This window comes from Larimichthys crocea, chromosome X, assembly GCF_000972845.2.
Source record: "Larimichthys crocea isolate SSNF chromosome X, L_crocea_2.0, whole genome shotgun sequence".
In the NCBI taxonomy this organism is placed as follows: Eukaryota; Metazoa; Chordata; class Actinopteri; family Sciaenidae; genus Larimichthys; species Larimichthys crocea.
This window is the reverse complement of record NC_040020.1, coordinates 4,324,765-4,351,186: the sequence shown is the minus strand read 5'-3', so window position 1 is coordinate 4,351,186 and position 26,422 is coordinate 4,324,765. Positions and strand designations below refer to the sequence as shown.

General features: G+C 40.4%; 1 protein-coding gene across 1 annotated transcript in view; it reads left to right on the top strand.

The window, feature by feature from the left end:
- Positions 1–9,383: 9,383 nt before the first annotated feature.
- Positions 9,384–26,422, top strand: part of bnc2 (basonuclin zinc finger protein 2) — a 167,549-nt gene continuing 150,510 nt past the window's right edge. The window contains exon 1 of the mRNA XM_027282809.1: positions 9,384–10,185. Within this exon, the coding sequence (XP_027138610.1) occupies positions 10,183–10,185 (3 nt within the window). The 5' untranslated portion in view covers positions 9,384–10,182. The remainder of the gene's footprint in view (positions 10,186–26,422) is intronic.

The window sequence follows — 26,422 nt, the reverse complement described above, 5'->3', positions numbered from 1 at the left end:
TTAGCGTACGGCAGGAATATAGTGGAGAGGTTTCTAAAAGGCGGGTCCGCGTCTCATTAGAAGTCCGTGTGGTTCTCTGTAGTGGTCCCCTCATCATTGATTTATATATCAGGGGGTCTTCAACCTTTTTCAGCCCAAAGACCCCTTAGACGAGAGACAAACAGAACAGAGACCTCCCCACACAAGTGTCACATTTTAAGCCTGGCTTATAATAACTTTTATATTTACTTTATTCACCTTTTATTTCACCTCATTGACCGATTTATATGCCGGGTTATTAGCCTATATGTGTTTATGATTGATAAACATTCAGGAATAATGGAATAATTTATAAATAATATTTAAATAGTAACAGTTTTTTGTCAAAAGTGGCCTTTTATTGCATATTAATGCTTGCAGTTTACTCATAATCATTTTTGTTGTACTTTTTTTTGTCAATTATTATGACAAAAGTTGGTGGAACCCCTGCAGTACCTCTGCGGACCCCCTAGGGGTCACGGACCCCTGATTTATATACTATAATTAAGCAAAACAGTGACAAGGTAGTTCAAACTGTTCACACCAGTGCTTCAAATTAGATTTTTTTTTTTTTGTAATCTATAGTAGTAATGTTTTTCATAGTAGGATAAAGTATAGAAGTAGAGGTACTTTATTAATTCCTTTAGGTGAAACACTATATCAAGTATTATTTATTTATTATATCCTTTTCTATCTTTAAAAGCACATAATATACAGTATGTACAATACAAATTGTACATGCTCAGGCTTTTAATAAAAAAATAATAATTCTATGATGAAGCCTAATTATTACATTGTAGTCTCATTATTTAAAGACTAAAATGAACAGCCTTGTCACCAATGAGGACCAGAAAGAGAGCACACATTACACCCATTTTCTCTCTCAAGTCTCTGCATTTGCCTACCTGTCTGCTTCAGAATTGATTTTAAGATTCTTTTATTGGTTTATAAATCTCTTATTGGTCTCAGCCTCTAGGACCCTCTGGTCTTCTATAGTGGCCTGTTATTATTGTGTAGTATTGTTATAGTGTGGAGAACGTTTTGTTTGTATGAAGAGTGCTATTAAAAATTAAGTTTGAGCTGAAAAATAATAAGTACTAAAACATAGTTGTTGAACTTTTTTCTCATATCAGTAAGCATAAACATACAAAGTCTGATGTCATTAAACACCACAGATTAATGTCCAAGAACAGCATCCACCCATGCTGTAGGATCAAGGTAGCTTTACATAAAATCATGATCCTGTACACTCTTGTTCACTCTAGTGAATTGCCCTGGTGGTGACTTCTTCAATCAGCACATCTCTCCCACTGGACTCTCATCAGAAGAACATTTTAGCTGACCAAGACCAACTCTGAGCAATAATTAAGATCTAGTCCAAACCACCATGGGTCCAATCTATTGGCTCTGAATTATAGATAACATATGTGAAAGAGTTCTGAATCATCGAATGCCGTCGATGGAGATGATGCTACAGTATGTGCGATGCTTTATTTGTTTTCTCAACCCACTTAATCATTTTAATGCTTCCCTTATCTCAGCATGCACATGGTGGAACTATAAACAGTGGCACACTTTCCACTGAAGGATAGGTCATGTTGATATTTATTATCTTACATTGACCTAACCAATCAAATTGATGAAGTATCAAACAAATTTTTTAGCATTTTACAGTAATCTATAGTCCCCCCTAGTTTTTGACATGTTGCAATACTAGTATTACAGTAAAAATTCACTTGTTATAATTCTTTTGATTAAACACACATAGAGCCAACATACACACACGCATGCGCACACTTGCATTAATTGTTGTAGAGAGATGTTGGACCGATGGGGTCGCCATATGGTCACACTCCAAGCAGTTAGGGGTTGGGTGCCTTGCTCTCGGAAATGCAGAATAATGGGTGAAATTTATTTAAACATTTATTTAGAATACTAGATAAGGTCTACTTTAAAAAAAGACAATGTTATCCCTTTACATGTTTGAAAATAAATACTGACTAATTTTAATTTATAGTTTGTCATGAATATTTGATTTCAGTTTTCTCTCTCTTTTATCTTCATGAGTAATAAAATATCAAAACAATTGATAAAAACATTGAAATCACTTAAAGACCTTTAACTTAATAAAGAAGTCTTTCTAGAGCACACAGTATTCTTCGAGAAGATTACGTGCAGTATAATATGCCCATATTTTATTTATAGACAGCCTGATAAATAAATAGTGTAATTGAAAATCAAAGGTTGAAATTACCACAACAGAAAATTACAGTAACTTTAATTGAAAGTAGCAACGCTTTAATGGTAGAGAGATGTGTTATGTAGCTATTGTGCTGTTGCACACACACACTACATCATATGAGGGTTCCCCAGTGAATGAAATTGCTGTTTTACAAGGCTATAAATCCTGGTTGTTATATCAAAGATCAACAGCCACACGAATGACGGTAAAGAGAAATGACACTGAGATATAATATTGATCTTTCGGCAGTTTATCTTTAAAATGTTGTTTTTCTTTTAATAGACACACTTATACCCTACCCCTGTTGATATTTACCTTGTTTTATACGTTTTTAATGATCTGCTGCAAGGTCAAAGACATTATGCACGATACATTTTGAATCTCGATTCCATAGGGGGAGCTTTGTGAACTGGTTACTAGCAGGAGAAAATGAACAAAGACGTGTGTTTGACATCTGTTTTGCTGGTGAGACAAGACAACTCCATATTGTGTGGTTAATGTACTTAAGTGTCCAGCCTGACTTGGAGCACAGGGTGAGAGAAGAAAATGAAGAAATATGAGGACTGGCACTGGTCTTCAGTCAGACAAATGTTGGTTCATCTGCTCACTGTGTTACACACACACACACACACACACACACAAAGAGAAAAGATGCAATTGACTTAGCATGATTAGGCTGTTCCTTGACCCACGAACACTGCCTCTCATTAAGATCCTCGTTTGCGGAACAATTTTAGAGGCAGTAGACTGGTACATAATGCGCAACATCTGCCTGCCCCCTGTTTCTTGTTCAGACACACAAACTGACACATGGTATCTATGAATAAGCCTCTCTCTCTCTCTCTCTCTCTCTCTCTCTCTCTGTCTCTCGTCACGAGGAAAAATCACTATCATACATCTGTAACAGTGATGAGTGCCTGGTCCCTGCAGTTGCTCCTTTTTTTTGCAGATTAAAAATGCATTTGTTCCAAAAACCAACCACAGTTTCTCTTTGAAAATGATTAATCAAGAGGCAGATCATATAGCAGTCAATAGAAAGTCAAATTAAGGCAAATTTTATCTGAGGAAGCTGGTGACTAAAAAGGGATCCTCTTCTAACTATCCACTCTTTCATCATCAAATGTGTATAATTTGGCCCCAGACACTTCCAGTTGCTTACAGTACATGTTCCACCATGTTTTGACAGTGCCTGTTGCTGCTCTTTCCGACTGAAGCAGCCTGTATCTCCCTCTTTTAAGTGTTTGTTGTCTGTCCCACTAATGACAGATTAATCCAGACCTGAGAGCATTTCAGGTACATAAAAGACAGATCTCATCCAAGCACTCTTTCATATCACCAATGACATGCTTCCTGCATTTACAAAAAAAATAATAATAATTTTCTCACACTCACTTCAACCTCTGTCGTTATTTGGTTACATCTTTCATCTACGAGCTTTCATTGTCTGTATGAAGCAGGTTACAAGTCAGTTTATAATTTAATCATCAAATTCATAATTAAAATGTAAATGAATATAATGATTGAGTCAAATATGTTGCAGCTGAATTGACATTTGGCTCTACTTTCTTCAAAAACACACTGTTAAGACATTATTAAAAGAAACAGACAGTGTAAATGTCTTATAATAATACAATAATACAAGCTGAGAATATCCAGCATAGGCTACCTTTAGTAAACATTATTTTGATAACGCATTTAATCAATCTACCGAGACCGGAACCAGTCTCTGTAAAGGAAATGAAGCATGAATGAAGAATGAATCTTTAATTCAACACTTGATCATTAGCTTGTCTCCTGGCGGTCATGGGAATAGTGGGTTTGTGACTGAAAAGAGATTCACCCCTCGAGATTCATACTCATCCTAAGTTTAAATGAGATCTCTGAAATTGATATTTGTTGACATAAATCATAGCTCAAAGGATATTTTCATCGTAAGACGCTGTTATGATTTGTGGAGTGCTCAGAAAGAGATGGGGTCAAGATTAAACTCGTGCATCTGATTGCCATAATGAAAAACACTTATGACACTGGTTCACATGTGGAATACAGCTGGATTTGTGTTGTTGTTTTGCTGAGATTATATCCTCTACACTGAAGGAAATAATCTCAAATAGCACAGCATGGCTTACTTAACTTTGTTACTGGACGCAACAGAATATGTGTGACTCAGATGTACAGCTGCACATGTAAACCATCCCATGCTTGAAGTTGTCTTTGCGTGCCTCATGTCTCTAATTGCCCAACTGTTAAAATGTGATGGGCCACCCCTTGAAACAAGACAGCTCTTGCATTGACAGTCCCAACAAGCATGCTTGTCTCACCTCTGTTCTGCCTCAGCGGACTCACAGAGAAGTTCAAGTGCTAGGCCGCATTTAATCTACCAGGGGGAAGAAGTGACATAGAATTGTGATCATGCAAATGCGCCCGTATGAAAAATTCAAGAACCAAATGACAAGCCCCGGTGTGCCGATGCTGACAGAGGAAGGAAGAAAGGCACAACATGACACTCCATGGAGAATTGTGAAAGCACGGTCTCCGCCTGCTGCCTCAGGTAAGTGGGGATACCGTCTGCATTAATGTGGCCTAGCTTTGATGCTGAGGGAGGAAAGAACCTGAGAACTGCGGGAGATGACAAAAGGTACTAAAGAGTCACAAGTCCCCATCTTTAAAGGAACATTGATTGTACAAATGCCAGTAGGGATGTCAAACCTGCGCAGTGTTTAGTCGAACATCATTTCCCTCTGCAGGGAAATGAGACAGGCTCCAACATGTGTGAGTTACATTAAGTCTTTGAACACAGTCACTTTGTAGCATGGCTGATGGCTTTATTTGTTAAGTGTCTGATGTTCTCCTGCTGAATGAGATTAGATAATAATAAGCTGTTATCACACTAGGGGCCTTTTGAATTTGAAATTGGCCATCACAAACCTTTGAAATTGTCCTCTGAATTAATGCTCAATTGCTGACACTTTAAAGCCTGTTTGTACACATTTCAACACAAGTGATGCCCTGAGGAGGAATATTATACCTCTCATTGGAGTCTGTGGGAGAATTATCAGCCACACTTGGCCTGAATGAGCATGAGCCATCCTCATGTCGAATCCTGTGAGACGGGACTCCTGTGAGATGGTCTGCCTTACAAAACCCCAGGACAGAGAAACCATTGATTACCACTTCTCTCCCCTCTTTTCGGCCTTTAGGCATACAATATCTGTGCACCTAAATCAGACAATTCCAGCTCAAAAACCTCCCCTCATCACAAACCTTACCATGCCATCATGTGCATTCCCGTACGCATGTGACGTCGCTGACTTCCCATAAGTCCCCCCACCACCGCTCACCCACATGCTGTGTGTACAAGCCTCCTTGTTCATGTCCTAACCCCTTGCCCCAATGAGATGGCGTGGACCTCTGTTTGACTCCCATCTGATGACCTTTTGGTCCTATCTTCAACAGACAAGAGCCCTCATAAAGGAAGAATTGATCCACACAAGACCCACCTCTGAGAGGCAGGAGTGTCTGTGTGTGTGTGTGTGTGTGTGTGTGTGTGTGTGTATCGTTGATGCCACGAGGGCCACACTCACTTACGGCTCACCCAACTAGTGTGCCATCCGAACCCTGGTTAGCCCCCACAGGATCTGTGGGAACAAGGAGTCAGGCTATTTCCCTTGGGCTCTTTGCTTGAGAGCTTGTCCTTTGCTTGGTGAAAGGGTAAATTAAGGTGGTGAGGTTGTATTTAAGTTCATATTTCCCTTGAGTATGAGAGAGAAGACCAAGGACATGGGACATTGATCGCACTGAGTAAATGTCGTCCAGTTGAAAAACAGCTTTTAGATGAGAAAAGTATTTGTCTTACTTCTAACACCTTTGCTTCTGTCTGTATGAGTTGGGAGAAAATTAAACCAAGAAACTGAAATATAAAATTGTCTGAGCAAAATTTCTCTTTAGTGCGCCTCATTAAATCTTTTCATCCTTTTATGACCAAACATTTGATGCCTAAAATGTTCAGGATGTTTGCCTTTTACATTTTCTTTTGTGGATTTATTTGCTCATCCAAATTGAGAGCTAAAGGATAGAGGATGTTGTAACAGACTGTAAAGAACTCATATATGGACACACAAGTTATCTAATAGAAAATACAGACAATGTGTGACATTAATCTGACATCAGAAATCAATCAGAAATAAAACAAGCTCCTGATTGGTAAAGAGAAAGGGGCTTTTAAAAACCCTTTGGGGTTCATGCCGATGGTCAGACTGACCTTTCTGGACTTGTCCACGCTTTAGTCAGAGGAACTAAATGAACATGAGGTCCTCTGTGGATTTGATGGATCCACGAGTGCTGTGCAGCAGCTGATGGCCTTCCCAGGAGGTGGAACACTTCAGTAGCAGGTTCAATAGCTCATTATCAGTGGTCCCGCTGGATAATTAGTGAACAGCGGGATCCTGTCACAGGGACAAATAAACATATATTCTCCTTCTCTATCAAGCTGCTTTTACTGCTTACTCGTACAGTACATGTTTAATTGCACAGTAGTAGTACACTATAGAGGCCATTTGATACTGATTTGATACACCTTTCATGGTCAAAACAATAAAAAAAAAAGAACATGTTTATTGTGTTGTGATTGTCTGTCTGTGTTTGAAAGTCTGAACACAATATGTACAAACTTGCCAGTGCTCTCTGGTGGACAAACCGGACTGGACATGTGGAGGTAATGTTTCTTACTCTGTGTCTCTACAGGCTGCGTAGTGAAAGCAACCCTTCAGTTCGGCAGCTTCAGTCCTCCATCAGTGTCTACGCAGGATGTGTTTAGCCACAGTTATGCTGTATGGTCACCCAGGTTTTGGCAGTGGTCGGAGCCCGAAACACAGTCAGTGTGGTTATGACACAAACATAGACGTAGACTAAAATTTAATTTTATTGATAAAGTGGCTGAAACACATCCAGAGGTAATGATGTAAACAAACATATCTTTGGCATTCCTTTACTGGAATATCTCGTTGGCCAACAAATGCACTGGTATGTGTCTGAAATTAGCAAATATCACCCAATTATTGGCTCTGGTACATAATGACAAACTCCAGTCAGTTGAAAGTATTCATTAGTTTTATCAGACAAAATTAAACAATTATGACATTTGTGCCACGATCTAAAGCATTTACACATATATAAGTGTGACCCTGATGTCAAAAGCTAAATGCATGTCAGCATGTTGCAGCTTCACAGATGAGAAGGTCATTAGACTGGCAACACTTATCACAGTGTTTAAATGTCACATAGTTGGGTCACTGCTTGCATGTCCCCGTGACCCTGTCAGGGGACAGGGTTGATCTATGACATCATGTACACGTCCTGTGTGGTGAGGCAGCAAAAGCATTTTGGTTAAGGTAAAGATCATGGTTGAAATATTAACAAACATGTTGTTTCTCATGCTTAAACTCAGTACTGGCTGTTCAATAAAAATCAGCATCTTTCCATAACCTTAACCAAATGTACGTAAACATAACTATAACAACGGTAAATTATGATTTAGTTGCTATGAACTGATATTGTATAATAAGAGAAAATCTTGTAGGAGTAATCAATATTTAAAAAACAATTTGCAGGTATGATTTGCACCAACAGTTTGCAGCTTAGCGTTTCCTAAAAAAGTTTCTTTTTAAATAAATTTGCTGTTGTTAATAACTATAAATGTATTTTCTAGGAGCCAGAGTTAAGCCCTTACGCATACTATCCTGTACCTGAGCTAAGATCTATGTCTTCGTCTATGTCAGGACAATCGTATCCAAATCAACTTTAACAACAACAAAAACTGATGTGATAATAGCCCCTGCTCATGTCGCCCACCCAGCCATACAGAACTGTTGAAACATTTATGAACTAAAGAGACAGCTAGAAGCTGAAAACATAGTACAGCTATCCACCCATCCACTGTCATAACTATCCTATCACTCATCTCGGGTTTGTCATAACAGAGATTTTTTCCTATAATAGTTTGGCAACATGACAACAGCAATAAAAAATGGCCATGTTTTGCTTTGATGTGCAGTTTATGTCACGTTATTCTTCTGCACCTCTGCTAATAATAATAAAAAAACACTCTGTTCAAAGCATCTTAAGTCGACACAAAAAGATTCAAACACAATTTTTTTTCTGGACAATCCTTTAAAGGCTTTTTTTTTGTTTTTGTTGCTCACATAAGTGTGTAATATCTCATTTAATTAGCAATGTAAGCCCTCTGACAAACAGGCATATGGTCCTCGATCTCACACGGCCTTGGCCAAGGAATGAATATGCATATCCTGGGACCTCAGTAGCTTGTTACCCTGGAATGAATTCTACACAAGCCTAATCCCTGATCTATTATTTACCCCTTGACCAAACATGCAAGTGGGGCTTCCAGACGCTTGACTTGATAGAAATGACTGCCCTGGGATTCAGCTGCCTCTCTCACCCCAGTGGAGGAGCCAGGCTGAGGCAGGCAGTCACTCTGAGGAGCTGGGGTATGTCTCTTTCTGCTCCACTCTATGCTCACACACACACACACACACACACACACACACACACACACACACACACACATCCCTCCCTCCTTCAACTCTTCACTCTTGAGATGTCTCAGTCAAATGTTGAGCAAATCCTCATAAAAACAAGTGCACAATGAAACTTTAATGAGCGCGCCCACTTCTGAGGGATCTGAGGGACACAACTTAGGAAATCAGTGTCACATCCCAGCAGTACACAGAGAAACCAGAAGCTATTTCCTATTGCCTAAAACAAGCGTGTGTGTGTATGTGAGTGCGTGTGCGCGCATGAAGCATGCGTGAACTGCACCCGCGAGGTCAGAGAAAGTGAAAAAAAAAAAAAAAAAAAAAAGTGCAAGTCTGCTTAAATGAAATGCAGCCTTCAAAAGTTAATAAGAGCGTTTGAAAGATGGCAAAAAATTCAGAAACATTTCTGTTTATTTTTGTGTTATTTTTCTGCCTGTTTGGACACATTTGATTGATTTTTCTTAGAGGTGATACAGTTTAAAACACATGGATTATAATCTGTGCGTAAAACACAGATTATTTTAACTGCAATATGTCTGCACCAAACACACACTGTGAGAAAAAAATATCACAGAATCATTGCTGCCTTTCATCACGAGCTGTAAATGCGCGTATCTTTGCCGATTTCTTATCTTGGAGCTGAGGTTTTTTTTTTTTTTGCACATTTTTGTCGCACAAAGATTTGACTCTTCCTCCTGACACAACATCGTTAATCAGCTTAACGGGCACAGAAAGCCTCTGGACGCACAGTCACTCGGGTTACAGTCACACACGGCGTGTAAAACACTGGTCTGAATTCACCCAACAGAACACAGCAGCCACCTTCTCTCCAGCCCCGGACCGTCCGCAAGCTCTCCTCGGCGCACTGCGCTGACTCTGCAAAAGGAAATCATCGGGGGAGTGTTAAGAAGGCGTTTTTTTTAAGCGTTTTTCTCAAGGTAGGACAAGCAGTTACAACCCAAGCTTCTGGTTGTCAGCTATCCTTACTGTCTCCTTTTTGACTTGATCAGTTTACGGTTTGGGAAAAAAGAAGAAGGGACCGAGTGTCGTGGTCGCGCGTTCCTCTCCGTGAGACCGACGCGTTTCCAAACGTCTTGACGCGCGTTTTTTCTCAGTGAGGCAGCAACAGAGGACCTCGGGATAAAACAAAAAAGTGAGTGACTGTTTTCCCGTGTTGTACTTAAAACTGTCAGAAACGACGGTGATAAGTTTATGAAAGGAACAACTCCGACAGCGAATCACCTCAGACAGCGCGCAGCATTGAAGAGGAGAAAGTTCCCCACTTGAGGGCGAAATCAGACTTTTTTGAGGACGCCAAGTTTGAAAAGTGCCAGGAGCCCCGGGGTCTGTCAGATACAACATGCAGCGATGGTAAATATAAAATCTCTGCTTGTGCTTACTTAAGTTATCCAGATCAAACACACCACAGCTATAAATTAAGAAGAATTGGTAACTTTTTCTATCACAACTTCTGCTGCCGGTTTGTCATCTGAACTCATCAGAGCAGATAAAAAAAAGTTAGCCAAGACTTCCTGAGTAACTTTTTCATTTTTCACTGTTCCACACTTGTTTTTCATTCACATGAGTCATCCGTTAGATTTGTCCATATGCCTGCTTTTAAAAAAAGAAAATGAATTTCTTCTGCTCTTTCTTTTGTTTTCTGCTCCATCTTTGTCTTACGAAATCAATACTAATCATTGTGGCATTTGTGAGCACATTAAGGCCCTAATCAGAAATGAGACACAGAATCTGTGACATCCGGAGAGAGTTGGTAAATTGTTACTTCACTTTATATAATTTTATAGTTTTAGTCATGCCTTTGAAAGTTTCACTCAATTCTCTGCTCCCTATAGACGAATTAAGAACTTTTACTTGACGTCTTTAGGGGCAAATCGTTCACTCACACACAGTGTAAAGGTCTGTTTAATTGTTTACATGTTTACTACCTGTAGATTTGGGCCTTCACATTTATAAACTCATACACAGCAGTGGATGCTATAATTTAATACAATTTAGTGCAACAGCAAGAGAGCAAATACATATAAACGAGCCTGATATAAAAAAAAAGTGTAATGGGTGTTTGCTTAAATAAATGTGAGCAGACTTCATAGCTGCCAGCAACATTTCTTCAGTTATTTTTCAGGCCTAAAATCCCTCAGCTGAAAATCCTGCTTCACCTTTCTGCAGAATTCCTTCTTGTGGGGCATGCTATTTTTTTCCCCCCCTCGCAACGTTTTATTGATTTCTTGAAATATTTTCTGTCTTGTTTCAGTTGATTTTTGGACTGTCTGTGGAAGTCTTTATCAGAACTACGGTGCGTTTGCCTGCATTACACGTCAATGCAAACAAAAGCTTTAGGTAATTTAAATTGTTGCTTTTGACTATGTTAGTAATTGGAGCTGAACAACTCTGCAATCTGACAGCGTCAGCGATTTTTCGACACCTTACTTGCTTGTTTTTGTGTCCCCTTCGCTACAGTACCTCTAAAAAGGGGGAAAACTCATGGCCGGCATATGACAGTGAAACACAAGCAGAAGTACACAGAGGCGTTTCATGTCAGCGTAAGACATTTCAGCGTGGACAGATCCGAATGCTTCGGGAGACAGGGAAGAAGGAGGGAGAGGGGTAGAAAAAGAGAAACAGTGAGAGAGAGATTGAGATGAATGGCCTCACTTAAAAGCACCACAAAAGTACCTTCACACTTTCATCAGCGAGATGTGTGTGAGATTAATGTCTAGCACAGTATTTTGGCCTGGCCTGAGTGTGTCAGGGATGTTTCATGAGCCTGAGCTGGTGCTGCAACCACAGTGAAGAATGCCAATTTACATTCCTGGAGTGTCATTTCATTACTTTTATCTCCATGCTGCTTTCTCTCTGCCAGACCGGTCAAGGATCTCTACAATTCAGATTTTCTTTACTACACCAAGTAACACATGTTAAGATGCTGGTATTCCTTTTTGTCTGTGTGTTTCTGCCTCTCTCGCGTGTGTCAGATAATTATAGACTTATTACGTACTCCGAGTTATTGGCAGAGAAGAAGTGCAGATGTGTTGCTGCAGGAAAACCACCAAAATATATATTCCTGAGAAAGACAACAACTCCACATAAAATAATGGAAGAAATGTCGAGGTAAATGTCCTCATTAGGCACTAAGTAGATTCCCCGGTTCGTCCTACAGCGCTGCTACGTGAGGTTAAAGAAAAAGTTAAAGTTGTCAGCGAGGCTGCAGCTAGGTCGTGATTCCTCTGGGTCTGTGGGAATCAGAGAGGGGGAGAGTGTGTGAGAGTGTGTGTGTGCGGGGTGGGAGTCACTGGTTAGTCGGTTCAATAATCTGCTGGACAGGTAGGCCTGTGACGCCCCCCTTAGAGAGGCTGCTAATGAAGAGAAAGGCTGCTTAGTGGTGCTCTGCTCTGACCCCACCAACCCTCCCTGTCCCCCCTGCTGGCTTCTTCTGATTACTGCTCATATCGAGAAGTCTTTCCTCCTCTTCTCCCTCCACTCCATCCTCTATATTTTCTCTGGTTTTCTTACTTTCTCACTCCCTGCCTCTTCATTTGAAAAGAATGGGTGCGTAAAGTGTGATCTTTCGATAACTCATTTGGTACATTTATATATTTTCTGCTCTGAGTTCTTGCTTCTTATTATTTGTGCACTCGATTAATCTAGAGAGATAATCACTATTTGACCTTCCCATGTATTTTCTGTGCCGTTTCAGTCATGACGAAGCTGCACTCTTAACGTTCACCTGGCAAACAGGTATAGACGTTCAGCAACGCCGAGAGAGCGGTTCACTTATCGCTCCCCTCCTCTGCAGCTGATACTCATCAACGTTTCTGCAGTGTTTTTTGTTCTCGCCGTGTTTTATTTATCCAGGAGTGGGTCATTTCTCTAAGACTGTGGCTCTTGCTCCTCTCCATCTGTCCTCAGCCCCAATAATCTCTTGAGTGACTTGATAGTATGTCTTGGCAGTGACAGTAAAGGTAATATTTTGAAAGAGGGGAGTGGAGTCATATACCTAATGGTGGCTTGAGATGAAAATCTTTGAACAAGACACTGTAACCGAAGCTGCAGGCTTTAGCGACTAAACAGAGACACTGTGAAATGTTAATACAAATTGGATCGCGGGACTCCTAATTTAATAAAGAGCACAGTGTGAGACATACTTGATTTAAAACAATATACATATAGAAGACATAATTACATTTTTGTAGCTCAGCACACAAAGTGAGAAACTAAATCTTCACACACTTACATTCACAAAAACTCTCCGATTTCTTTTGAATACATTATGAAATTTGGTCTGTGTTTCTGTGAAGTTAAAAAAAAAAAGGAGAAATAAATAACAGAAGGTAATGAATAGGGTTAACAGCTGTTATGACATGAGCATTTAAGATGTGTTTAGTCTTGTACTTTCACGCAGACTGATATCTCTAAGAGTTTTTTTTAATCTGCCAAATGATAGTATTGTCTTGGTGGTGAGAAGGTAGATCACACTTGGAGATGGCAAGTTAATCAGATTAAAATCAGACTTGGTGCTACAAGCTGTGTTTAAACTGTAAGCTGATAGTTGTACTTACATGTGTTCAATTTTTCTGTGCCATTTTTTTCCCCCTACAAGCTTCATTTCACATGCTAATCCAAACACTATCGTATTCCTTAAGGAAGGAATCAGGAAAACTTTGGTCTTAGTACATGAACACACCCAGTGTGTGCAGAAGCCACACACTCCCTCAGTCTTTATTTGTTTAAAGTGAGAAATGATAGAACACATTTTGCACAACTCAGCCTTTAGAAATACACCCCTGCTGCATTTTTCTGTCTTCCTAGACACAGTCGTGATTCTTACATTTTCAGCTGTAATTTGGGGTGGCTTTAATTAATTCTGTCTAGAACTAATTACCGGCAACCGTGTAAAATAAACACTTCAGTGTCACTGGGTGGCAACTGTCCGATCGGTAGGGAAATTACATTTCACTTGTAATCTATACGTTCTTCAGTGGGGCAAGAATATAATTCATGTCGACGCTATAGAAATACCAGAGACGCTGGACCTGCGTAACGAACAGGAGTATAGTTGTAACCAAATGGCTCAGTTGGGAGGTATAGGGTTATGTGGTATAATTTATATTTTATAGCTCCCTCCTGCACTGACTGCACTCCAGAATAAAGTTGTTCGATTTTGTTCCATGAACAGTGAGTGAGAAAATCTGGGATTTCACTTGTGATGGAAACTCCAGACACCACTTTGTTCCTTGCTTTCTTCTTGTATTTTTTATTTTCCTGTTGAGTCTCATTTCTTGCTTTCAGATAAAAAGACACCAAACTGTTGCTGTTACCATACAGAGTGTATATATGGATGTTTGTTTATTTGACGGTTTGCATTTCCTTTCTTTCCTTTTTTTTTTTTTTTTTTTTTTTTTTTTTTTGTGGGTGTGTGCGATAGTGGCTCATGCCCAGTGACTCAAAAGGCATGGAAAGATCTCCTCAGGCTATACAGAGTGATTTGATTAAAGGAGAATAATTTGCCCTAAAGGTGTCTTTTCTCTTCTCTCCAAAAAAGCTAGTGGAAGAAATCTGATATGACAAGATAAGTGGTGGCTCATGAAAAATTCCTGAGGACTGAGACGTAGCACGTTGACTTTGGAATTATTGCCCTGAGTGTTTAGTTCCTTGCAAGTAACTGTGCCTGACAATGTTATTTTTACCTGAATAGCCTTTCGAAATGATTCTTTGGGATCCCAGTCCAGATTTCTCTAATTTAAAACCTGTTTATGTTCTGTCCAAAGAAAGGACAAAGTAAACTCCACACTTCATTCCAGACATTTTCCTCTTCAGGCTACTTGGAGACTACGCCAAAGTGCTCTAAAGGTATGGCACCGCATATACCACAATACCAGTTCAGAAAAATATTTATTATGGCTTGAACAACCATAACAGTAGTTTTGAATGCTGTATTCCACACAGGCTTTATACCTTTACCGGGTTTATTGTCTTGATCTTTTACTTGGCATGGTTGCAGTTTTCACCAACTGGTTACTTGCTATCAAGTATGGCCTTGTTTCCTGATGCAATGCTCCCCTTCCTCCCCTAGTCTTACCATGGTGGCAGGGGAAATGTACCAGGTAGATGGTTGTAGGCAATGATGTTTGCTTGTGAACAGGAGGCTGGGCTCCCACCTTTTGTTCTATCACTTCCATCCATAACAGAGATTGCGTCAGTCTGTCTATACCTCTGTCCAGCTCTTATGTTGTCAATGTTGAAGTTCTAAGGAATCAGTGTGGGTCGACCTCCCTTGCAGGTCTCAAACAGGAGATGTTGTGCAACATGATGTGTACAAGGCCACTGGTGAAACAGAGACTTGGTCAGAGATGGATAATGTGAGGGCATTCAAGCCGGCTTGGTTACGCTGCAGGATCCTTGAATGCTCACTCCAATGAGAGTATGTATACTCTGAAGACCGCCCTTCACTGGATTGTCAATGAAGATGTATTTGCACCAGTCTTGTTTACACCTTTCCCTTTTGTTCACTTCTACTTGGGAACTCACTGGTTTGTGTACAACCATTTTGAAGCCTCATGTCTGGCATTATGGACACTGCCATCCTGGTTTACTGGAGCCAGAAGTTACCATATTTGTATGAGAGCGTTGAGCTGACTGGTGACATATTACGAGTTGGATTTTAACCAGTAAAGAAGCAGTAAAAACTGAATCTTGATTTGTGTTCAATCAGGTCCACTTTATTTTACAATTCTGATCTGAGTTGTTGTGCTAGACAAAGTCACTAAGAATGACTGTAAGTGGACCATAATTTATGAAATGAACATCATCCTGCATGGGAGAGGACTTCAAACTAGTGATTGAGACCATAAACTCATTAGGAAACTGTTTACTGGGGTAATAAATCAAGAGAGAAGTAGGGTCATTTTTCCATGTGTTACCATGTGTCTCTGTGAGTTGCTGCCTTTGTGAATACTGAATACCTTGGTCATTTAAACAGTCAGTACCAGGAAGTGTTGGGGAGTCTGTCCTGAATGCATTACATGAAAATTTCATTATGCTACTTCACAGGAGTGATTTGGCAAGCTTATAAAGCCCATTAGTGCGCTCGATGTATGCTCAGAGAACAAGGGTTACAGTGTGTTACCTTTATTTTATCTCTTTTAAATCGCGTACTCCTGACATTACTGCTTACAATGTCTTAAAGCATACCATACATTTTTAGGTTGTTTTTCTGCCTTCCAACAGCCATGAGTCATTTCACTTATTTCAGAGGGTTCAAACTATGTTGGGATAAGTTGTCGATTACGCTGAACATTTTGTTGCCTGTGTTATGTAAAAAGATGCTTCATTTTACTCCAGCATGCAATATTTGAGTGCACTCTCCATCATACTTTGGTAGGAAGTACTGCCAGGGTTAAATAAGTGCACATGGGGACACTCATGTGACTCCATAAATGTATCGCACTTGAGTAATGCAATGCTAACTTGAATAATGTAAACATAAGATGACATTGTGTATTTAGTTGATTACATGTGTCCCATTGGACAAACCTTTTTCCTAAGTGCGGATTAGCAAACGTGAACAGATGTTCATTGAAGGCATTTCTAGAGCAGCTCTGCAAAATCTTCATGGAGGACAAATTTATGGTATGTACTGTAGTTTAAAAGTTTTTACATTTCCTTTTTCATATAACATAATAGACAGGGAGCGGCAGCTTATTCTTATTTTTTTTGCAAAATTCTTTCAATGTTATAATGTTACATTTATTTTCTTGTTATGTTTCAATTCAACAAGTCTTTTGTTGGTCTTTTCCAGACTCACTCAAGATGTATTCAAGTGCTTATTGACTCGGTGTTTTTCTGTTTGACACTTCTAGCGTTCTTAAATTAAGTTACTGCATTTACATGTGACATTTAAAGTTGTATTCAAGTTGTGATTTCTTGTCAAACACAAAAAAAGGTATCTGTTTGGACTTCTGAAGAACTATAATAAATCATATTTAGATTTAATGTTTAAGCTGCATGTTTTTTTTGTACTTTCTTACTTACAGCATGTGTACACACGATGTGTTTCAGATGCATTCTTTCAGTTGTCCATCTCACTTGCATCTGAACGAACAGACACTCTCCTATTTGAATCGATGTCTGTCGTTTTACTCGCACTATACATGCATAAATGCGACCTAAAGTGTATTTTCATGCTTCAAGTCTATTCTGTTCCATTTCACGTGCAAAACTACAGTTGGGCCCTGAGCGCTGCCAAAACACGGGTGACCTATACTCAATACTATGCCTGATCGCATCCTGTGTAGACACAGGCGGAGGACTAAAGCTGCTGTTGCTGCTCACGCTACGCCTCCTGTGTAGAAGTTTTGGTAGCCGTACATGCAACAGTAGTTATTTGGTGAATAATGTGTGGTTGTACAGTGTTAAGTCTTCCATATGTTATGGGACTTTTAAACTATTGTGGTACAGTGGTATTGTAATTTGACCACCATAACACTATATCGCATTATACAGGGGTACAAATGGGTTGGCTGGGGAAAAAATGTGACCAAGTTACAGCACTGCTGCGCATTCACACCTGTATGCAGCCAGCTGGCCCGTCTAGTGCAGGATCAAAGAGTGCAGGACTACCAGCCCAGTACAGAAACTCCTGTTAGTCTAAATAGCCAGCTGACACGCTAGACAGACTATTATTTATAGGTTTAATGTTGCCCCCTTTTTAAAAACATTTTAACACACTTTTAAATGTTAAGAGAATACCACCTTAACAGCAACAGTTGTAGATGTCCCTTCCATTTGAGATGAGAGTTTTGAGTATACTGTTAAACTTCTTCTGACCACTTTTATATTTTTTTCTGTTCCTGTACGAATGCATTAGTCAGCTGTAAAGCCCACATCTGGCTCTTATTTTGCCTTCAGGTTGGGGAGTTAGTAGTGGATAACATTAATATATGTGTTCATGTCGGTGTGTAATAACCAATGTGTAAATCCTGTATATGCCGGGTCAAGAGGGAGCAGTAGTCACCTTGGTTTTTCAAGACTCTGTCCAGGTTTTATCTGAAAATGATTCTTATATGAACATATTGATAATGTGTCTGACACACTTGTAACCTTGTAGGCTGAATATATAATCCAACTTCTATTACCCAGTCTGTATTACTGCAGAGTTTGGACCTTTTCATCCTTGTATGAATTATGTTAGCCCATTCTGGATATTACTTCGAAGAAATAAATGAAGTGCATTGTGTATGCGGTCAGTGAAGTAGCGAATATTTTCATGTATTCATTTACCGAGTCCTCCTTACAGCATCAGTTGTTTCAGTAACTACCCCCAAAGGACGTTTGTTTATGTTCAAATAACAAAGGCTTCTACCAGCCATAGCAATTATGACTTGTCAGTCGGTAGCAAAGGAGAAAGTTGAGTAACGTTTCCATAGAGCCACATAGAGAGGAGGTCATGGTGGTTTCCATGGGAGACTGCCGTTTGCTTCCTGTTTCCTACCGACAGTAAAAATTGGTTTCTTTTAACCAAGACAAACCCAAACCACGATATAAGTACTAAGTACCCATTCTAAACCAAACTATGCTCTTTCCCTAATCATAACCGAGTCGTGTTTGTGCCGAAACTTAACCAAACCTTAACCATACTACTGTCACATCATGAAACGTTTTTTGTTTTGTTTTTTCCGCTTTTTTCCGACAGTGATTTGTTACGGTTTTTGAAAGGAACTTCATCCTGCTGATATGGGCGTCAGATCAGAAACGCTTTCATGTGTTATTGATATTAAAAAAAGACTTGGTAATGTACCAGTTGGGCAAACTTGATGCACTCACTGAGAGCCAGGAAGGTCAGGCTTTTAAGCATTTTTAAACAGTAGCAGCTATGTAGCTAAACATGGTCACTACCTGCCAACAACTAAAGATAGTGAGCATCTATGTTCGTTTTGTTTGCAGTGAGACTTGACCTTATGGTTTGGCAGGAACACACAGATTAACTCTGTACAAGTGATTAGATGCGATCTAATAAAAACTTCCTCGTTCAGCCTGATGGTGTTTAACCTGACCGTGACATTTACATATCAGTGTTTCAATCTACTTCCCAATCTCAGTAGGATAATTAGATTTAATTGATTTTGCTGCATCTGTCGGCTGCACTGTGCCATGCGATGCATCACCGCATACCTGGATGACATGTTAGAAGTCCTACCCCATGATTGCTGATGACAAAGTTGCTATTTACGGTGGTAATCATAGTAATTAAGCAGTCTAAGGATGATGGGTTTTTGTGTGTTTGTTTGCGTCTTACTTAACTTTTCCTGTTTGAGGGAAACTTAATGCTCATAAACTGTGTGCATAGGGCACATCTGTATGTGTGTGTGCGCGTCTGCATGCGTATGATTGCATCCGTGTGTGTTTTCACATGAATTTTTTGGCTGTGTGTGTGTGTGTGTGTGTTTTTGGAGCTGAGGGTTAATCTGCTGACAGGTAGTGTGTCAGGAGGGGACAGTGGCGCTTTTGAGACAGACACAAGAGACGAGTCTCAGGGAGAGGGAGAGAGAAAGAGGGCCTCTTTCATGTGACTCTGCATTCCACCAAGGCACAGGCAGGCAGAGGCACAAGACGAGACATGCGTCCCCCCTCGTCACTCCCTCTGCCTCCTCCCTCACTGCACCCACTCTCCCGCCCTCTCCTCCCCACCCAGCCTCCACCCCTCCCCTCTGCCGGTGACCTTAACATTTATCAAAGAACCCCATGCTGGAATTCCTCTTCAGCATCTGTGTCCTGGTGGGAGAGTCAGACATACACACACATATACATGACTCAGACACACGTAGAAGCACGCACACACACACACACACACCCTGTCGCAGACCAATCTGTTTTGAATATTGTGGCGCTGTGGAGGGGCTGTCCTTGTTGTTCGCCGAGCTGAGGAGGCTGGCCTCGAGACACTCACACACAGAGACATGGACACATGCTTGCACACACATTCTCTCCTCCTTCTTGTTTCTTTATTGTACCTCCTGTCACTTTGTCCTATTCATTTAACCTTTCATTAGAGCCAGCAGACAGCGCTGTGTGTGTCTGCACAGCTTCAGGAACAATGCCAAAAAAGCCCCACTGTCACAGTTATTAGATTCCTCTGGCCCCCTTTTACCCCGGCAACTCAATATTGAGAAGGGGGAGAGTGAAGGAGGGAAGCAGGATGAGGGAGGGGAGAAAAAGCGAGGAAAATAAGGGGTGCGGGGCTGATGCTGCCACCCAACTCCTATGGCGAAGGATCCTCTTGACTTGTCAAGGACATGTGCCACATGTTGATAGTAGACAGGTCTCAGACGGAACAAGGACAGGAATGTTAGCCACGACGGAATAGAGTGAGACAGTGAAAAGGGAGAGGACAGGCGTGGTGTGACTGTCTTGTGCTGTGGCGAGGAAGCACCCTGGAGGAGTTCGACTGAAAACACAAACAGTTTGTGGAGGAATTCTGTTTTTAATGGGTAGCCAGGAGGGGCAGCCGGGGTCCCCAAGGAAGGACAGACCAGACCAGCGCCCCCTCCTCCCTCTCCCTCCCTTCTTGTCGCTCGGACTCTCTCTCTCTGTGTCTTCCTGCACAGTGAGCCACGTGAAAAAAATAATTGTTTTATGACCCCTGTTATGTGTGTGTGTGTGTGTGTGCGCGTGAGCTCTAAATTGACTATCAAATATAATCCTTTGCATTTTGAATGAAGATTACATCCCACGTTATTTGATTCCTTTCACAGACAGAGTAGCATTTACATATTCAGACCAACAGGTGATGTAGATAAAAAAAGAACATCACTTATTTAATATTTCCTCTGTAAGAAATACTCAATAGTTTACTCTATAGATATAATTAAGCTGTAATTTTAGACACCCATATATCATCATAATCAACCCCCACTGACAGGTATGATGTCATATAACTGCAATTTACACATCCATCAAGTGTGAACTTGAGCTTTGTGGGGGGTTTTATCAAGTACTGATGTGGAAACACTACTATAGACAGACTATTTTCTGTCTTCAGCCAGCATGTACAGTCACATTAGCTTTTCACTGAACAAAACTTCCTACAACAGAAGTGTAATGTGACGTAATAATCAGATGAAATAAAAGTTCTTTGATCCATTTTACTGACAGAAAAGAAGCAAGACAAATAACCAACCTCTCTCCTAGAAATGACGTTTATATATTACTGAACTCTTTTCTCATTTACGTTGTTGAAGCAAACGTAATCATTATTATGATTATGTTCAGTGGTGCACCAGGGTTGCAGGGAGGAGACCAGGCATGGCATCCTGAGTCCCATATGTGGTTAGGTTTAGGCACTAAAAGCACTCAGGTTAAAGTTAGGAAAGATTGTGATAAACACTTATTGTCTCGTGTTTCAACTCACTGCAGACTTTTTATGTTTTAAACTAAGAGCATGATCTTTCTCTAACCTTATGAAGGTCTACATGTGCCTACATAACCATAAGAAAGTTTAAGAACGCTGTAATCAACACTATTAAATTGCAAGATCGGATATTTTGTATCAGATAACTTCTCCGCGACTTGCCAAATATGTTCATTAAAAACATTTCCCTGTGATGTTTACAGAAAATGTAAACCAGCAACCTTCAAAATGTAGTGCCTGTTGCAAATTAGTCATATATTTAAATGTAATTTCAAGGAGACAGGGTTGGAATAACAGATACTCGTCGTATTTCTAGTGGACTGTAATTTTTATTTAGTCTGGCTCAGTTAATACCTGGTAATATCTCCCATCTCAAGGCCTTTAAATCCACAAATTCCCTTTGCACGGCCTTCTTGCACACAGGTTTGGATGGATTTTATCAAATGCTGAACCCAAACTAAACTTTATGTAAAATGCAAAAGGGTTTATGTACCAAAATATATCCATTTTTCAGGTTCATGGCTGAGATGTGTATGTGTAGTTGAAGAAACTGCTTTGATGAAGACTGTGCTGCCTCTCTGGTAACTCTCGGGAGAGCCCAGTGCAGTCCAGTGAAGCTCAGTAAAGCTGTGTTTAGGTCAGTCCAGCCCAGTCAGCAGACAGCGAACAGTGATCCTCCAGTAATACATTAGCTGAAATGAATCAAAGCCTGGAGTGGAAAGGCATTGGTCGCTCTGGTGGTGGTGGTGGTGGTGGTGGTGGTTGTGGGGCGGGGGGGTGGCAATGAATCGCTCACCTGTCATTAGAGATTGAGCCAGGGCACACACACACACATGAACACACGCACACATTTTCTCTGCCCTGAAGACAGAGGGCCAGAAACAGAGCAACAGTCTGAACCCTGACCATCAGGCAGCACTCTTGATGAAGTCCATCTCTCACTTCTGTCACCCCTCTGCTCCGAACACTCCCTCTCTCCTCCCTCTGAGGCCACCGTTCGCTCTGTGTGACTGACTCTTTATTATCCTCATCCCGTCACTTAGTTGGAGCGGTGACCAGCAGTCTGTCTCTCTTCTGTCCTCTCTGTCATCCCCTCTTCCACCCTCTCCCTCTGCCTCGAGGCTGTCGATCCACCTGTCTGCCCCACATCTCTCTAATTCTCTGATTGGACTCTCTCTTTCCTCTCTCAGGGCTATAATTGATGGTGGTGTTATTGTGTCCATTTCTCTGGCCCTAAAGCTGTTCCTCCAGGTCAGCACTACTCTTACCATTTAAGACATGCTGGGAATGGGGTAGACAGTGAAAACCCTTTTTTTTTTTGTGTCTGTGTGTGAGCGTGTTCCTGTATGTGTGCAAATGTGTGAGAGCTCTAAAAAACAGTGTTACCCATTTACTTTACTCTGTTTAAGCAACCAATGTGTACCTGGTTGGTTTTCAAACTCTTTTTAAAAATTCTGAAACAATCTTGACATTTAGTCGTGAACTATTTTGTCATTTGAATAAGGGACAATATTTCCCTAGAACTCCATGTTCCTTCTCAAGTGTAATGTTTGCCCTTGGCTGCCATAGAAATGCACACAGTGGCTTTGATTGTGTCCTTTGTTTGGAGCTTCTTTCTCGTAGCATATTTTGAACTGAATTTGCAAAGTAATTACAAAGTGTGGCGTGAAGTAGTTTTCAAAGTATCCCCCCACGAAATAAAATCTCTACATGTTAAGAAGTTTTATTTCTAATTCTTTATTATTTTCTTACTTGTCACCTGTACAATAATCAAGGTCCCCCGTGCTTAAAATTTAGTATATTTAAATTTTTTTCACCTTTCATTTTATGTCAATTGAAACTAGATTCACAAGGTTAAGTATGAGCTGAACATTATTTTTTTGGTACCTGCAAATCTATTCACATTTAACCACCTGACTCCTTTTTCCTTAGCTTGATTGTATAAGGATGCTGGAAGGACTTATCGCGTTCTGTCGACTAGGTTTCAACAACAGTGCTTTGGTAAAATTACAGACATAGAAATTCTTTTATCCAATAAGCTTTTTATTTCTCTTTTTCTGTCTCTCTTTGTCGTTGTCTCTGTCTTTCTCTCTTTCTCTCTCACTCTAGCCCCCAATCCCTCCCCAGCATGGGCCTTGTATTTATTACCCTCTAAGTAATCACTTTGCTTTCTCTTTTGATAGACTGTTATTGCTCTAACTAGCCGAGGTCCCTATAGGTATTTGGAGGCTTTCCAGTTTTATTAGACAAAGGCCTCATTATTCAAGGCCAGCATTAAGACTACCATTAGATCCATTTGCCCCCCAGTCACATGTATCCAGTTGCAGCCAATTCATATTATAGCCCTGGCACACTTAGTATTTACAACACAAACATACTCATTCCCTCTTGTCAAAGTTGAATATAGATGATTTGAGAAAGCATTGCCACTTTGTAAGAGGTAGCTGTGAAGTTGTCTCTGCTTGCCTCTGCTTTACAACAATAGAGTTTTTGCACGTTTCATAAATAATGTAGTCAACAGGAACATGAAACTTTAAAAAAAAAGTTAAACTTAAGTTTATATATGAACAACATTTCTGGGCATGTCTTGCAGCAGTTGACTTCAATGCTAAGAGAGACGCTGTTAACTTAAGTAGAGCTGCAACGAGTACTTGAGTAATTCAAGAAATTACTCAAATCATTTTCTTTGCCTCGAGTATTTGTTTAATCATAAATTTTGTTTAAGTGGTCTCGTGTTCTACATGGACTGTAAACAGTGATGCACGAGACTCAGAGTCAAAAAGTTGGCGCTATGGAAGAGAGCGAAGAGACCATCCGCAAAAAGACAAAAGATGTCCAAAGTTGTTCGGTTTTAACAGGCCTGTCGTTTCTGACACACATTATGCAATAGTATTGTAGCGACCCTGAATAATGGAGCTACGTAAGCATGAGTTGGTTTTGCTGGTCTTCATTCCTCAGCTTGAACACAGGCTACTGTGGGCCGTGGCCGACGCCAAAACAATAAAACACACAATCAAACCGGCACATGGCGTTATCAACATACTACCCACACACACACACACACACACACACACACTCCCACAGGTCCTCCTCTAATCCCAGCTGGCTACTTCGCCCCCCCCATTGTTGCCATGGCAACTGCCATGACTGACAGGCTTCACAGCCTCCGATAACTGTCACTCCCCAGACGTCCTGCAACCCCATACACTGCAGTACAACCTAACTGAATACAACCCAAACAGCCGCGGTGTATACACGGTCCGTTACAGTAAATGTGATTACTCGATTAAACGCTGAAATATTCGGTAGAATACTCGACTTCAAAAAGAATCGATAGCTGCAGCCCTAAACTAAAGTGATGCGCTACTGACTGGAGCATGTCGTAGCCTGGTGTAGCATTGGAACAAGACATGTTTTCCCTTTATTATACATGCCTGCATAGCATTGGTTATAGACCATTGGTGAGCTCTTAACAACACTGGACATGTAGTACATTTGTATTCCATGTGGAAAGTAGTAAGTTAGGCTGAATAGCGTAGCCTAGATTTCTAGCGATTCCCACTACATGGCATGTTATAATTTGTTTTAGAGACTTACCCTACCCTTACCCTAAGTGATATAAATAGGGTGGACAAAATAAAGGACACACATGTCAATATGACACAATAAAATTAAACAACACCACATAGTAGTACAATCTTCAAGAAGGCATGAAAGTGACAACCAAGTGGAAATATTTTAATTTCAGTTCGACTTTGTGAGATACCCCAAACATCCCAGATATTAAAATGTTATTATTATGTATACGTATTAAGCGGCATGATCCCAAAAGAAACATCACAGCTGCAAATAAAAAAATAAGAAAAAAGTTGAGAGGTCCATATGCTGAAGCATTAAATAATCACCAGTTTCGGTCGAGAGCACACTGAACACATCTTGTGTTCGCTCTTTCGTCGCACACACAAGTTTCTATTGTGACTTCCTCCTTGGGCTGCCAACACGCCCTCCACCCAGGGGATCCAAAGCATAAACAAACAGACGCACAACTTGTGGCGGAGAGGCAAAAAGATTTAAGGTGCCCCAGTTTTGATTTCTTCCATTTCGTTTGTTGCAGCTTTTTAATTTCTTTGTAGCCATCTGTGTCTCCAATATGGTGTTCATCCCTCCTAATCGATGGCCCCTTATTGGGTTTCTGCGTTTGGTCAAATATCTCATCGTTCTCTGGCCCCTCAGGCAGCAGTATCCAAACTAATAAGAAATCTCCTCAGTCTCTTGGGTTGGGTCTACAGATGAAAAAAATGATTAGTGCAGAGATAGTATGTATCTGTGACCGAAACCAGGTTTTCAACATGTTTGCCAACTTAAAACTTCCAACAAAGAAGTTGACATGTTGACTGATCTTAAGGGGGGTGTTTGCTTGTTTGTGAACACTGAGCCGGTCTTATTTGAAAAAGTATCTTTTCTTTCTCTTTTCGGCTTCCCACGCCCCCCAAAATTGGAACTTTAAAAAAAAATGTTTTTGAGAATAGACTGAAAATGCTGGGGTTGCATGGTAGTGTGCATGGCGAAAAAAGTAAGCTTTTCAAAAACACTGATGTATAATTGAAGCCAGCTTCCTGTAATGTCAGTGTAATTGATGTTTATTTTGCATGTGTAAAATAATCATTTTATTGATTGTCTAACTTCAGGAGTGCAGGAATTTTCACTCACCTCGATACCTTATAAGGTATCCACAATCAAATCACCATTTTATTCTTGTTCAGTTGTCTGACAGCTCTAACAAGATGTGAATGTGAATGAAAGTTGTGTTTGGCTATGCTGAAACACGGAATAAGTCAAGTCAATTTTATTTATGTAGCCCAAAAATCACAATTTTTTCCTTAACGACGAGCAGGAGAGAGGCAAGAGAGCTGACGTTCAACATCTTGACGCCAAGCAGGGTAGCCACGGTCTGTGACTCAATCTTTGCAAAATTTATTATTTGCAAACAAAAGAGTTTATAAGAAGAGAGTTAGCCGTTTAACTTCCATTGTTGTTTTTCAGGTTGGACTTCATGAAAATATCCTGTAAACGTCCTTACATGTAAATGTGAATGTAGAGTAGAATCGAATAAATCTTTAACATCCCCGAGGGGCAATTTGGCTTGCAAAGTTTTCAGATTCTTTGGCTTTAGTGTGGACATGG